Genomic DNA, 15,884 nt, shown 5'->3' with positions numbered 1-15,884 from the left:
GCTGCCGATCACGTGGAGGAGCAGTGCTCTCCCAGACCGTGACCATTGGTCGTCGGCTCGCGTCCCGGGCGCACCCATTGGCTGCGGGGGGCGTGCACGTACAGGAGGGTCTGGGATGGGACCCAAAGTGGGAGAGGTGGGCAGAAAGTTAAAGGGCGCGGAGCGGCCGCTGGAGCCTAAGTCCCGGGCGACGTGCTGGAGGGCGGAGGCAAGCGGGCTGCTCTAGCGCGCGGACTGATGCAGCTGCCCGCGGAGGGCGCGAAACTCAGCACCAGCCCACGCTCCCACCGTCGCGGTCGCTGTGCCTGTCATCCTCCTGCGTTTGATGTGGCGGGCAGGCGCTTCTGCCCTCGGGACTTATGAGCTGTACACGGTACGTACCTCCTGAAGCCTGGATCCGAGGTGCAGTAACAAGGAACCCGCGGCGAGGGGCGCGCAGGGGAGCGCCCCTTTGTTTCTTGCCTCCTACCCTTTAACCATCCGACTAGCAGCTACGCAGCGGTGGTGGAACACACTAGATGGGCACCAGAGAGCTGTTGCTTCCACCTGGAGAGGGCAAACCAGAGACCAGAGGTGGGCTAGAGCGCGGCTGGACCCAAGTATACTCTCCAACTTTCGGAACTTCGGGGCCGGCCGTGAGGGGTGGCCAGGGACTGAGTTTAGGACAGCGGACACCTTTGTGACCTGTTGTCCCTGTTTTGAACGAAGGTGGCACAAGTTTCCAGCCTGGACCTGACACTTCTGGGGGATGTCTCAGCAATTGGGCAGTGGGGCCTGGAGCACAAGGACAAGTCGTGTCTGTCTGTCTGCCTGTCTCTCTCTCTCTCCCTCTCTTCTCCCCTCGCTCCCTCCCCCACCCTCCCTGGGCCTCAGTTTCTCTGTAAAAGAGCTAAGTAAGAAAGCTGCTTCTAAACCCTAATGTTATAAAGTTGGATTGCTTATCCCAACTCCTTCCCAGTTTGGTTCAGATCCCTTTGTTGCACAAGAGAATGGAAACTCGGGCAACGCGAAGTTGTGTGACCCACAGTCCTGGGGCAGGGGCCTTCGGGTTGGTGGGGGCGAGGCGGCCCGCGCGGGGGTGCTAGTGCGGCGCAGCTCCAGCCCGGGGTTACCCTGCAGCCCCGCCCCTATCTGGTGGGAAACTTGGGCTCCTCCTCCTCGTCGTCTCAGTCTCCGGGAACCCAGCCCAGGCCCTGCCTCCCGGACAAACACCGAAAGCTCACGTAGTCGGGTGGCCGCGGCCTCCCTGCCACCTCCCCCTGGGCTCTCCGATGCGGCGAGCGAGCTGCGGAGGGGGCTTCTCCGCCGCCCGAAAGGTGGGTGCAGCACGGAGGTTGGGGACCTGGTGCAACCTGGGCCAGCTGGAGCTAACCCGGCAGGGTCAGGCATAGTGGGCAGAGTGGCAGGTGAGATCCTGCACCCTGGACACACCGCCCTGCCCCCAGCGCCCTCTATGTACCACCCTTCTGAACCCAGACAAAGGGGTGTGGACGGGTCAGTAACTGCAAAAGAGGCGTGAGGGCCCAGAACAAAATATGAGAAGATTTGTGAACTTGGAGAGTTGCTTGCTGAAAGCCCGTGGAGCCTGTGGTCTGTGGCCAGACTCCTTGGGAGACCCAGGGTTCAGCAGAAGAAAGTTAGGCCTTCAGCTTGGGGGTTGGAGAAGAGGAAATGGTCACTTGGCAGAGCTGTCTAGGAGCCAAGACTAAATTGAGGACAGCTGGAGGGCTCACCTCAAAAGTAGAATTGAGGTACTTAGGGGAAAGTGCGTGACGAGAGAAATCAGGCACTGTTGGTAAACATGTCAGAGCTAGAAAGGACCTCACAGAAAAATCCTCAAGCCCAGAGAAATTGAGTGTGTTGCCCCAGCAGGCACAGCTAGGTAGAGGCTATTGTTAGGACAGTGCTGTATTTTCCCTTGGGAAGTTTTTAATGGTAGGGACTGCGCCATTTTAATTCACTCTTTCCTTGATATGCAGCCTTATTCACAAATATTTATCTATAAAATGCTTTAGATTATTGCAACAGGATCGAGTGCTACAAGTAGCCTTTAAGACTGCAAATAAGGTCTCCATGACCTGAATACAAAAGGGAGAAGATGTTACCTTTGTCCCTATGAGCCAAATCTTTTAGGAGGGAATAAAGAATTGCTGAAGTGGGTGGAGGTAGAAGGCCGCATCTTAGATCCTGATTGTGAATAACTTACCTAATATATGCTTACCCAATATAGTTTGGCAGTTTTCAGTGTTGCTGGTGGGTTATTTGAGTGTCTGATTTTTCTGTCTTTCCTTATGAGAAAGGGTGGGTGGGGGGTAAGCATAAGTATACAGAGGGAAAGTGTCCCTAATACTTTAAAAAAAAAAAAAATGCGCCCTATAAATGCAAGGCCAAAAAGTCAATAGCTCAGCTGCATGGAGCTGGGAAGGTCACGGGGTTATTTTCTGTACAGGTCTATGGTTTTCACAAGAAAAGTCACCTGACATTTAACCCTGGCCAGCGGTCTTGGGAAAGTGTATTTGTCACTAGTGAAACAGAAAAAGCATTTCTGCAAAACTATCCATTTGCTCTCTAATTTTATGAGTGTTTGAGTTTGAGCCTGGAACACTGAAATCTACTTTTGGGCATGGCCCAGCCCCTCATCAGGCACAATTAAACTCTGAGACATCCATGTGGAAGCAGTGTTTGAGATTCTTACAGGCCTGAGGAACAACTACTTATGTTCTCTTGTCCCTGCCCTGCAACTGGTGTCCAGATCCTATGTCATTCTGCTGGTTCAAATATGTGTTCATATCTTCTGGTTCTGGATTTTTCCCTGAACAGTCTTTGGCAACTTAACCTGGGAGAGGGAAAGGACTGGAGCAGCTTGTCAGGAGACACGGCCTGGCATATACTTCCTGGGAATTGATCATTTTTGTGATGTTTGCAAATGAAGCACCTGCCCTAGTGCCTTCCTTTTAGGGACTTAACAAAGTTTTCCTTTTTATACTTGGTTGCTCCAAGTACTACTACTGGCTAATAGTCGTCCCTGTCACAGTCTATTGGGGGAGTTTCTGAACAGGTGGTCAGGAAAACCTACCTTAAACCAGCACCCTGTTGCACCAATTCTCGGAGAGTGGTATGGCTAATAAAGGCTGGAATCTACCGTGAGGACAATCAAGGTGACTGACTGTCACATTTCACCCTAAATTAAGGCCATGGGGTGAGTGACCTCACCTGCAGTTATGGTGACATGCAGAAAAAGTGAAGGGATTCTGGGCCGGATTTGCTTGTGCAATTCTCTGGGGCAGTAGTGCGGGAGGTAACTCTTGGACCATCATAACCTAACTTTTACCTTTCTTGGAAGAATATTGCAAAAACAGTTTGACTCTTGAAAATGCTATACAATTGTTGAGTTTGTTCTGGCTCTGACTAGAAACTCACCTCCCTCTCCAGTTCCACTTATTCTTACAGCTTGGGGATAAAAGGGGTTGGGGGGCTAGTAGCATAAATTTACGCCACTGGGATCAAGCAGCTCAACTTTATTGAGGTCTCTGACTAAGTCTCTTTAACCTGTGTGATCCTAACTTAGGAGCACAGCTTTAGTCACCTACAAACATGTAGATTCTTTAATTGACTCTTTGCTTTGCATTTCTGTTTCCATAATATCTTAAGAGGTGCTCAAACTTTTTCTAATGAGCTTTAAAGATATGTGGGAAAGCCCAGCCAAGGTTGGTTTGCAGGCTTGTTGGAGGTGCATAGAGAACTTGCCGTTGATCTTATGCTGACTTAGATCAAGAGGAAGTGGCAGGGCCAGGAGGAACCCCTCCTCCTTAGTTCATACCCAGGATTTCAAGGGTGGGCAGAGGGAGAAGCACTGGGATGCAGAAGAGCTGACTATTGTGTGGTTGGTTGTTTAGTTTTAATACCTGCTTGAAACAAACAACAAACAAAAATGCCTTTGCTAAAGTTAGAACTGAATGTGTATTTTTTTTTTTTTTTTTTCCGGTGCTGGGGATCGAACCCAGGGCCCTATGCTTGTAAGGCAAGCACTTTACCAACTGAGCTATCTCCCCAGCCCCCTGAATGTGTATTTCTAATACATCCTAACACAAGTTTTTAAATATTTTTTTTAGTTGTAGATGGTCACAATACCACTTATTTATTTATATGTGGTGCTGAGAATTGAACCTGGTGCCTCACACATGCTAGGCAAGCGCTCTACCACTGAGCCACAACCCCAGCCCTTCTAACAGAATTTTAAAATGGGCAGGAATAACTAAATTTCAAGTAATTACTAAGTTAAAAAAAATAGTTAACCCAATGATCCTCTGTAAAGCCATCTTGTCCCATTTAGTCAGAACTTAACTTTCCAGAACAATTGCATGACTGTAAGAACAGATAATAACCAGCAAGATTGCTTTGCAAATTTCACTGGATTGACTTTGATAGATTGACTTTGGAAACAGTAAGATAAATACCCTTTAAAATGAATGTTGTATAAATTATGCCTTATGGCCATAAATTATTGTTTTGTCTCTGAATTTGTGTTTCTCCAACTGGTCATGGCGAAGTGCTTTCTGCTTCCTAGGAAAGTGTTGTACTTTTCAAAAAAATGGGATTACACCATGTGTTTGTCCTTTCTCACTTTTTCACTATATATATTTGGTTAATCAAAATCAGTAGTTAAAAGAGGGCTTATTTATTGGGTCACATCAGTGGTGCCCAACTCTTGTCAAAAGATGAGCAACATTTTGCCTGTCCCTTCAGGAGCAGCAAGCAGTGAGGTCTGAGTCTCTGCACCATCACATACCTACCTACACCTTTGCTATAAGAAAGGGAGACTTGTTGGAACTAATCCAGATTCAGTGTTCTGCAATTCTGAGTTGAGATTTTAATTCTAGTCAGTCATTAAATTCTTCAGATTAGCCCAGAGTAATCAAAATGAAAAAAAATACTCACTTTAGCGAGGCAATAGAATTAGGATGTGGTTTTGGCAAATTTAAAATATTTGATTTTTTTTCCCCCAAGATTTACTTATTTCCTGATATAGAAAGCAACATTATTTTAGGAGAAAAACAGATCCTGAAATCCTGTACTTGGGTGTTCTGATAGCTTTATCTATACAGAAATACCTCTTTATTCACAAGAGAGAGATATCAAGACCCTCTCCCCCTGATTGCCTGAAACTTCAAGCAGTTCCAAACCCTACGCATGGTGTTCCCCCCATGTGTCCTGTGTATTGCCACATAGTACCAGTTAATCTGTCATTCCAGTTACATGCTCAAGTGCCTCCTTTGCATCACTACTCTTGGCTTTGGGGCCATCAGTAAGTAAAACAAGGGCAATTTGAAGACAAGCACTGTGCTACTAAAATAGTCTGCCTAATACCTGAGACAGCTACTCAGTCACTAATGGACAGGAAGTATATATATGATGGATATGTTGGAGAAGGGGATGATTCACATCCCAGGAACAAGTGGGACCCTGTTGGGATAGCATGTCTTTATACTACACAGAAGGTGGTGCAATTTAAAACATGACTTGTATGTTTCTGGAATTTTTCATTTAACATTACTGGTCTGTGATAGGACACTTGAAGTTGAAACCATGGAAAGCAAAACCATAGTAACGGGGGAGCCACTGTATCTCTCATTTTTTAAAATATATCTATGTAATATTGTCTCACCACCAGTCTGATCTTTATGTACAACTTTATTTTCTCCATTTTTAATATTAACAATATGTTATAAATTTTTCCCATACCATTTAAATATTTTTCAAATAATGATTTTAATGATGTAAAATTAAATAACATAAATGTGGTACAATTGATTTACCCAGATACCTATTAGTGCTCACTCTTTTCCCCTTATAATGTTGTGCTAAAATTTGAGTACATTACTTCTGTACATTTTTAATTATTTACTTAAGATGAATACCTATAGGTGAATATTGGAACGAAAATAATAACATTTAGAAAGTTTGTACCGATTTAGACTAATAAGAATATTTTATCTTTTTCAATTCTTTCCTGTTTCAATAGAAAAAAACATATTATTTCTAACCAAAATTCTTAAGTAAGATTGGACATTTTGTATTCTTATTTGCCAGCTTAAAATTTCTTTTAGGAATTTTCTGTTCATACTTTCTGCTCATTTTTCTAGGTATAGTATTTAACTTTGAAAAAAGTATTTAACTTTGTTATTGTTTATAAGAACTCTCTCTATATTAAGGTATTAACTCTGCTCTCATGCTTTTTGTAAAATATTCCCCTCAGTTTTTCTTTATAATCTTTTTGGTTCTATTTATCTTTTCATTTATACAAATATATAATTTTTATGAAGTCAAATTTAACCTCTTTTTGCATGATTCTAATTGCTTTTTTATTTTAATAGCAGCTAGTTTCACTTATATAAAAGGCAAAATGTTGACCTATATAAGAGGTTTAAAAAAAAAATAAATTGCTGGATTTTTTTAAAAAAAGATATGCTAGAATATAATGGTATACCAAATATATGATTAAAGTAAACAAATCTGGTCTGTGTCTGTCTTCACCATAGAATCCTACAATAATGCCTGGCTTGTACTAACACAAAATCAATAGTTGTATACTTGAAAGTGATTCTTTTTTTATTGGATTAAAACAGTATTTATGGTTAAAACAATGAGATGTTACCTCCCATGTATTATAATGGTTGTTGTCAAAAATGTGAAGGATAACAGTTTGCAGGAGGATGTGGAAAAAGGGAACCCTTGTACACTGTTGGTGGGAACATAAATCAGTGCAGCTATTACAGAAAACAGTGTGGAGAATCCTCAAAAAATCAAAATTACCATATGACCAGCGATCCCACTACAGGGCACATACGCAAAGGATAACCACACTCACATACTTCTTGTGACATCATTCACGACAGACAAAACAGGAGTCGACCTCAGTGTCCACTAATGAATGAATGGGTAAAGGAAATGTGGAATATTTACACACTGGAATATTGTTTGGCCATAGAAAAGAATGAAATCTTGTCATTTGCAGCAATAGGGATAAGCCTTGGGACATGGTGTTTAAGTGCAATAACCTGAGTCCAGAAAGACAAACCCCGCATATTCTTATTAACGCGTGGAATCTGAAAAGGTTGAACTTGTTGAAACAGAGAGTAAAATGCTCATAACCAGGGGCTGGGCATCGAGGGGACTGGGGTGATGTGGATCAAACAACACAAAATTGTAATGTGGTAGGAGGAAAAGCTTCGAGGGCTCTCTTGTACATCATGGTGGCTATGTTAATAGGGTAGACTTGAAAATGGTAAGAGAATAGATTTAAGTGTCTTAGGACACATACATACGAAATGGTAAAGGTGTGAGGCAATGCCTATGTCCATTAGATCCATTAGCCATTCCACAGTGTGCTCCTCTAGCAACATACTGTGTGGGAAACCATAAATACACACAACTTTTACTTATCAGCTAATAATAAGTAGCAATATTTACCAAAGTGTGTGCCTCAGGAAAGCTGTTGAATGCACTCCACCAAAAAAAGGGATTCTTTAGTCAAGGAAGTTTGAGAAATTCTGCTGAATACCCTTTTCTTTATCCTCCATGGTACATTAGCACATCCTAACAGAAAAACCTGTGAACTTAGTTTTAAAACTAGAGGGTTCCATACTTTTGGTTTTAACTTCAGACCCCCCCCCCCACACACACACACACATAGTGTCCCCTGAGACCCACGTCCTGTGAGGCCATGCTGCCATGCTGAACATTGGCACGTGTCTGCCATGAGTCTGCTGGAACCAGGCGTTTGAACATCTATCTGATCTCGTTGCTGTTTTCTCTCTTCTCCCCTCCTGCCAGGGTCCTGTCCTATTCATCTAGCCCCATGATGGCTGTGGACATAGAGTACAGATACAACTGCATGGCCCCTTCCTTGCGCCGGGAGCGGTTTGCCTTCAAGATCTCACCAAAGCCAAGCAAGCCGCTGAGGCCTTGCATTCAGCTGAGCAGCAGGAATGAAGCCAGCGGCATGGTGGCCCCTGCGGTCCAGGAGAAAAAGGTGAAAAAGCGGGTGTCCTTCGCAGACAACCAAGGCCTGGCCCTGACAATGGTCAAAGTGTTCTCGGAATTTGATGACCCGTTAGATATTCCATTTAACATCACCGAGCTCCTAGACAACATTGTGAGTTTGACGACAGCAGAGAGCGAGAGCTTTGTTCTGGATTTTTCACAGCCTTCTGCAGATTACTTAGACTTTAGAAATCGACTTCAGGCCAACCATGTCTGCCTCGAAAACTGTGTGCTGAAGGACAAAGCCATTGCGGGCACAGTGAAGGTTCAGAACCTTGCATTCGAGAAGATTGTGAAAATAAGAATGACATTCGACACTTGGAAAAGCTTCACAGACTTTCCTTGTCACTACGTGAAGGACACTTACGCTGGTTCAGACAGGGACACGTTCTCCTTTGACATTAGCTTACCTGAGAAAATTCAGTCTTATGAAAGAATGGAGTTTGCTGTGTGCTACGAATGCAATGGCCAGGCGTACTGGGACAGCAACAGAGGCAAAAACTATCGGATCATCCAGGCTGAATTAAAATCCACTCAGGGAACCGTGGAGCCACATAATGGACCAGATTTTGGAATATCTTTAGACCAGTTTGGAAGCCCTCGATGTTCCTATGGTCTGTTTCCTGAGTGGCCTAGTTACTTAGGATATGAAAAGCTAGGTCCCTACTATTAGTGACTGCAGTCCACAGGTGTGGCCCTGGTCACCATGGAATGGAGATGCCAAGAGAAGAGCAGAAAACTCTGTTAGGCCCAGTTTTCAAAAAGAAAGAATCCTATTTTTTTTTTTTTCTTACACCAGCAAATTCAGCCAGCTTTAGATCACAGAACTTCTCATTCAGAGGGTTCACTGGGTCCTCTGTGGCACCCAGGGTGGCCACTTGGGAATGAGCAGGATGGTACCAGAAAGAGTCCGGGTAGGAACCAAGCCTGTGGGCAGTGTGGTGAGGCCGGAGGAGCCTGACCTCTTCTCCGCACCCAGATGTGGGAAGACAGTCACCCAAAGTCACTCAGTTCCCAATCACTCCCATCGGACCCTCTCCAACCACTTCCGGGTTCTCTGTCCCAGCCAGGCCTCTCCCGCTGTTGCTGTTCACATCTACTCATAACCACCTTTTATCTCTGAGCTGTGACCCAACAGTCTGATGTCACCCATTTGTAATAATAGCTACAGAAGAGAGATGGGATCTGCACTTTTTGGTGCAAATTATTTTTTGCATTTCATTTTTTTCCACCATTCATCCGATGTTTAGGAAAAGATAATAAAGGCTTGTGACAGAGGCAGGCATTTCCTCTCCCTCTCTTCCTGAACCCACATCCATATTCCACAGAGAGCCATTATGGAAAGTCACTGGCTCCTGTGTGGGGTCACAGATTACAGGGTTATTACAAGGCAGAACAGTCATGAGTTTTAGCTTTTCCTCTTGGCTTTTGGGGGAGCTTTCTAAGCACTCACTTTCACCAAGTCACCAGAAGCCTCAATGACAAGATTTGTTTTCACTTACTTGGCTGGTTTGCAAGCCTCATTCTTTAGGAAAGAATTGTAGATCTCACTTCCTGGAGAGTCATCTTTTATGCTGTGTTTAGGACACTTGATTTGCAGATCCAGCATATCCTCAAAGCCTTCAGAAAATGTTTGGTTTTATTTTGACTCTGATATCCAGGACACTTTATGAGCACCGAGGAACATTGATTTGGGTGTTCTTATTTATGGTGTGTGAATATGTAAGAGGATATGGAAGAGAAACCTCACTATGTTCTTGTATGTTATTTTAAATGTTTGCCAACTCTGAAATATCAGAGATTAACTGTTTTGAACCATATTGGACTAAAGTATGTCGGTTAGTGATATTGTGAGACTCCTGGGACATTCATTGTCAGATGGATCCCAAAACCTGTGATTTTTCTTGGGTAAGATTGGATTTTATTTAGGGGTATCTGAAAAATATTTTTACATGTTTATTTGTAGAAATTGGAATTTTTTTTCTGGTTTTTGTTTGTTTATGGAGTTTGGTTAAAAGACTGTTTAATTCTTTTTGCCTGATCTTACTAAAGTGTGCATAGTTGCCTGGATTCAGAGGCACAGCTGCTGGACTTGCCAAGCCAAGAGTCTCCTGCTTGAATTTTCCCAGATTAATTAGAAATGACCTCCTGGTTTGTGGCTTTGTACATCAGTATCAGGCAGACATTGAGTGCCTTGACTCCTAGAGTTTTGTGGTTGGGTTTTTTATTTTGTTTGTTTGTTTTTAGTTTTAGTTTTTTCATTATTGAACTTTAAAATTTTTTAACTTTTTAAATGCTAACTGGTTATTTGGTGTAATTCTTGTTCCTGAAACTGGCTGTTACTAGTCTTCAATCTAGTGCTTAGTTTTTTGGGCCTCTTCCAGATGGTATCATTCTGATTACATGATAATATAATTTATGGGGAAATCACATTTTTATTTTATGCTGATATTGGGCAGGACTATGTTTTATCTAAACACACTGTACATCAGGTACACAGACAGTACTTGACATGTTACAAATTTGGTGATCAGAGCTATCAATACTCTAAAGGAAGCAAAATTGATCTCATGTAGGTCATGAATTTTGCTTTGTGTTAATATGCATTGCCTCCCAGTGTGGGAAGGGAACAGGCACACTGTTATTTATAGGTCACCAAACTAAGGATCATTCCATGTTCAGAAGAAAGGGGCCTCAAATGACTCTAGAAAGCCTGTTTCGTTTTGTGTAATAATGATCCTAAGACATTCCCTTGTCAAAATTTGAAATATGGTAAATTCAGTGATAAGCATCTCTCCTAAAACATCCATAAACTCTTCCCTTTTTTCCTCCCAGCCCATCTCAGCTCTTTTGCTGGGGGCACCGGTTGCAAGCCCCCAGTCTGCACACCTGGGATGCTCACCCGACTGCTCAGTTCAGAAGGCAAGTCCTCACCTGCTTTCCAAAGAGCCTTCTACCCCAGTGAAAGAACCTGCTTGCCTTCTCTCATCAGGCTGTCATTCACTGAGGTAGACATACCTGAAGAACTGTCTGTGTTCTCATTACAGTTTGACCCAGTCTGTCCCATGATTCTCTCAGATGACCTCCAGAATTTCATTGAGAGACTCTGTCCTGACTTCATAGCTCAGCATCAGTGGATAGGCCTGCACACTTCAGAGGGTTCCTTAGATGAAGATTTCTCTATAGCCTGACCTATAGACTTCCCTTCACACAGCTCTTGGTTATGGTGATGAATAGCCCCAGTCCTGGGTGTCCTTCCCAGGTTGCCTGAAAGGACCAACCACCTGCTGCTGGGCAGTTGTCCAGAACTGTGTGTCAAGACAGTACTCCAGGCATGGGGAAACACCACCATTTTTGTTTCATATTTATTTCCCAAAATGCCCTGGGGTGCTTTTGCTAATTGGATGCAATAAATAAGATGGTCTATCTAGATATGTAATAAGCTTTAAATGTTTCTTGTATGATATGAAGCATGTGAATTTTTTTTTTAATCCTTGTTAGTGAAAAACTGGTTAGAAATGGAGCTGTGCAGTTCTCTAGAAATTAAAGCAATCTGAGTCCATGGTAGGATTATTTTATCTCTAAGATTAATTTTAATGGTTATAAAAAAGTTTTTTTATTTAAAGATATACATTTTGAACTGCTTTGTGAATTTCAATCTTTGCATATCCTTTGCTTTTTATAAATGAGCATTACATGTGTAGTCATTTGGACATTAAATCGGTTATGTGTGCTCATTTTTTTTAGAAGTGCCCATTTTGTGGGTCTTCTCTCTCAATGGACAGTGAATGACAACCTTGATTGTCTTTCATTTGTTTCTGCTTTTAAAATCCCTCCCCTGGATGGAAGCCTGATGACTCTTTGTTCTGGGAGGGCCTAGATCTAATTGTCTTTCCTGACATGATGGGCTGAAATTGGAGATGAGAAGTTACACACAGTAATGGGATCTTACCTACAACGGGATATTATAGGGTCACCTGAAGAAAATTTGGCAGCTTAACTTCCTGAAGGGAGATGACACTTGGGGACGGGCGGTTTTTCCTGGTCATGGCTGTGAAGAATTGCAGTGTAAGTCATAAAGCTGCAAATCTATCTAGTTTTTATGTTGATAAGTTCCTAGAGACTGTGGGTCTGGGAGGATTTGGAGACTGCAGCTCTGATGTTTCACTTTGACTTCAGTGTGAATGTAGAACAGAGGACCCGTCTTCATTTTATGCCTAAAAGTGCCTTGTGGAGAAACTTCTGCATGTTTTTTTTTTTTTAAATAAATATTTTTATACACAAAGTTATAGGGGAAATGCACTTTAAAATCACAAGAATGGCTGGGGATTTTTGTGTGTGGTAGAAGAGAGTGGTTTGTATCTATCTCAAAAGCAAAAAAATTGTAATAAAGATAGAAAAAAACAAAACTGAAATTGTCCTTCTATTCTTAGAGGAGTATTATTTTAAATCAGTTTGTTTTCACATATAGACCTTAGGTGTACAAACATACGGATCATCATCAATGGCTGTGGTAAAGCTGTGAGGCATGGAAGAAGTGGGTTACTGCTTCTTTTAAGCTTTCTTGGCAGTGAAGGCTGATCAGAGCTGAGAAGATAGTGCCAGGAGAGAGGTGCAGGGGTCCCTGATATTTGCACCTATTTTTAATTATCTGAGGTCATGGTTTTCTCTACCCTTTAATTTGCTCTTGAACTACAGCACAGACTAATGTGTTCAGGCAGATGTATGTATTCAGACAAACAGAGGAAAACTGTCAGTGGCTGTCATAACTTTGAACTGCCAGATCAAACTCTGTAGCCAGCAAAATGAATCAGCTGCTTGTGGGACCTCTCCTCTCCATTGAATCCTGGACCTTAAACCTAAGATTTTCAGAGATGTTTTATTTTCAAAATTCAAAAGAAGGGATGGGTGAGAAAGGCAGGTGGTGAACTGCTTCCAGAAGTTTCACACCCATTAGCCCTCTGCCCTCCTGGGAAAGTATGTAGTGGCTCTGTGGAGGAAGGTAGAATGTATGAAAGCTGTGTGAGTCAGCTTTTCATCACTGGAACAAAATACCTGAGAAAAACAATTCAGAGGAGAAAAGATTTATTTTGGCACATAGTTTCGGAGGTTTCAGTCCATGGTCAGCTGACTTCATTGTTCTGGGCCTGAGTCAAGAAGAGCAGCATGGTGTAAGGATGTGGAGGAGGAAAGCTGCTCAGCTCATGGCAACCAAGAAGTAGAGAGAGCATGTGAGAAGGAGATCAGGGACAAGATATACCCTTCCAGGGCACACTTCCAGTGATCCCTTTAAGTAGGACCCACATCTTACAGTTTCCACCACCTCTCAATAATGCCATCAAATATGAATCCCTTAATGAATAATCTACCAAAGAGTTCAGAGCCTTCATGATCAATCACTTTCCAAAATCCCCATCTCTGCCCATTGCTGCACTGGGGACCCAGACTTTTACACTTTGCAAGATACTTCATATGGGGCTAGGGAGATAGCTCGGCTGGTAGAGTGCTTGCCTCGCAATCACAAGGCCCTGAGTTCGATCCCCAATACCGCAAAAAAAAAAAAAAAAGATACTTCATATGGGAATTCTAACCAAAGCTTAGCAACTCATGCATAGTATGCAGAAGTGAGCTCCCTACATAACTCTTGAAATTTTTAAACACCTCCCTAAAATTACCTTCACAGAAATGAGAAGGGATAACTGGTTATTACAAATGTCTATTTGAGATTTAGGAGTTTCCATAAATCATTGCCTAGTCTCTGAGATGACTGGAATAAAAGATCAAAAGAAAAAAATAAAAGCACTTTTCTAGAGCAAGGTCCCAGAGTAGCAAGTGTCCAGCTCTGAAAGATTCTCTGCACATTTATTGCTCATCCTCCACGTACAAGGCAGGGCTCAGGGTTTTTTTGACCAAACCCCTACGAGAGGTATACTCCTGTTCTTGCTGTGTCCTCTTATGGGCCTAGGAGTTAAAAGAAGTCATTGGAAGTCAAGAAGTCTGACCTTTTATGCCTCCTGTTCCTTGTCAACTACCCTCCCATAGCAGCCTGAGTGCATTGATGAGGATAAGAGACCCAGGGACACAACTAGTGCCTGACCAGCTTGAGACTGGCCAATGTGACCCTTTTTAAATGGCTTCTAAATATAAACTCCTGCAAGAACTGTGAGCACCACGTGCATTCTTTTCTGAGAATCACAGGAGGGAATAGCATTTCAGGCAACTGGTAGGACATCGTGAAATCATGTTTTGGCAGTGTTTTGGCAGGAAAGACTATCAGAAAGCGCTCTCTCCTTTTATGGAGAAGGAGATGAAGGGCCTGAGTGAGTTTCCTTAAGTCACAGGGCCCATCCAAAGGCCAACACAGGGCTGGGGGGATCGCTCAGTTGGAAGAGTGCTTGCCTTGCATGTACAAGGCCCTGGGTTCGATCCCCAGCACCAAAAAAAAAAAAAAAAAAAAAAAAAGACAACACAGGTCTTTTTTCTTTTTTTCAAGAACGAAAAAAAAAAAAAAATAAAGAACTGTCTCCTGGAACCAAAGTCAATTTTGCAGAACTGAGATTCTGATCCTGAAAAGTAGTCCTTCATGCTGGAGCAGTGTGGTTTCCAGAGCAGAAGTGAACAGGGTCATCATTATGCTGGAAAATGCACGTCCCTTCCAAGGGCTTTCTCAGCACATACAGGACCACAGACCACGTGCAAGCATAAAAATTAGGAGGAAATGAGGTGGGTCTCTGAAGGCCTGCTCGGACCTCAGGATGTGACCAATGGGAGGAACCACCAATGGGACCTGTGGCTTACAGGGGCTGCCGGGGGGTGGCAGGGTTCTTGGCTCACCCATTCCCTTCCCTAGAATAGAAACCATGCAGGACAGGAAGGCTTGAACCAGACCTCATTCCTCGTCACTATCCCTTGGAGGGGGAGAGAGAAGGGAAATCTTGACCAATGATATTTGCTGTCCTCATGAAATTCTCTGGCAAACATGCTTGAGTTGATGCCATTCCACCACACCGGTGTGCCTAAAGCATTGGGCCTGGTGTTGACAAATATGGAGAAAGGATGCAGAATCGTCTTTCTCTGGGACCAAAGACATCAGCAAATGATCCAAGATTCTGGTCTTCTACCCAAAGCTATTAAACCAGACCGCCAGATCAAAGGTCAGCAAACTTTTTCTATAAAGCACTGCATAGTAAATATTTTAGGTTTTGTAGGCCACCTACAGTCGTTTACCTATTTGTTTTTATTTGAAAACTTTATGGTTAATGAAAACTATTCCTCACTCATGGGCCATACAAAAACAGGACAGGGCTGAATTTGTCCTATGGGCTGAAGTTTGCCCACCTTGATGAAGAGACATATAGGAAGAGACTTGAAATTCCACTTGCTGAGGTCTGGAGTCAGGAGGTTATTTTCAGTTGCTTATTTACTTTCTTTTTTTGTTTTGTTTTGTTTTCAAGAAGACCATATCATTTATGGTCTAAACTGGGACAATTTTGAGAACGAGTAGGGGGGCCATTAACTCTCCTGGAGTACTCTGTGTGTCCTAGGAGCGTGTTGGGCAAACCCAACTGCATGAACTCTGTCAGTGTCTATCTATTCCTTGGCGATCCTTTACCATCTTCCTAAATCTTCGAAGAGATCAGGAAGCCCAGCACGATCTTGCGCAGAAATCAGTTCCAGCTGGACAGAGTTTTTTTGGTTTTTCCTTTTTTTTTATGAATTATAACAGACTGGTGATTTAGTTTGTGGTTTAGATATGTTTTTGTTGGTTGGGTTTTCTTATTTCCTAATTGTAGCACTGATGGCCAAAAGCCCTGTGGAAATTCTAGTCAATTCACTCCTAA

General features: G+C 43.0%; 1 protein-coding gene across 2 annotated transcripts; it reads left to right on the top strand.

Annotated features, from left to right (window-relative positions):
• The first annotated feature begins 204 nt into the window (after nucleotides 1–204).
• PPP1R3B (protein phosphatase 1 regulatory subunit 3B) lies at nucleotides 205–12,300 on the top strand. 2 transcript variants are annotated; one of them, XM_079139076.1, is made up of 2 exons: nucleotides 205–373; nucleotides 7,834–12,300. In XM_079139076.1, exons 1-2 carry the CDS (start codon nucleotides 360–362, stop codon nucleotides 8,714–8,716), a joined length of 897 nt encoding a protein of 298 aa, XP_078995202.1. In that variant the 5' UTR covers nucleotides 205–359; the 3' UTR covers nucleotides 8,717–12,300. The 2 variants fall into 2 exon arrangements, with proteins under 2 accessions (XP_078995202.1, XP_078995203.1); XM_079139077.1 differs by lacking the exon at nucleotides 205–373 and adding an exon at nucleotides 1,090–1,316.
• Nucleotides 12,301–15,884: the final 3,584 nt, after the last annotated feature.

Source organism: Sciurus vulgaris (assembly GCF_902686455.1).
Source record: "Sciurus vulgaris genome assembly, chromosome: 5".
Taxonomy (NCBI): Eukaryota; Metazoa; Chordata; class Mammalia; order Rodentia; family Sciuridae; genus Sciurus; species Sciurus vulgaris.
Note: the sequence above shows the minus strand (reverse complement) of the source record. Positions and strands in the feature narration are given on the sequence as shown.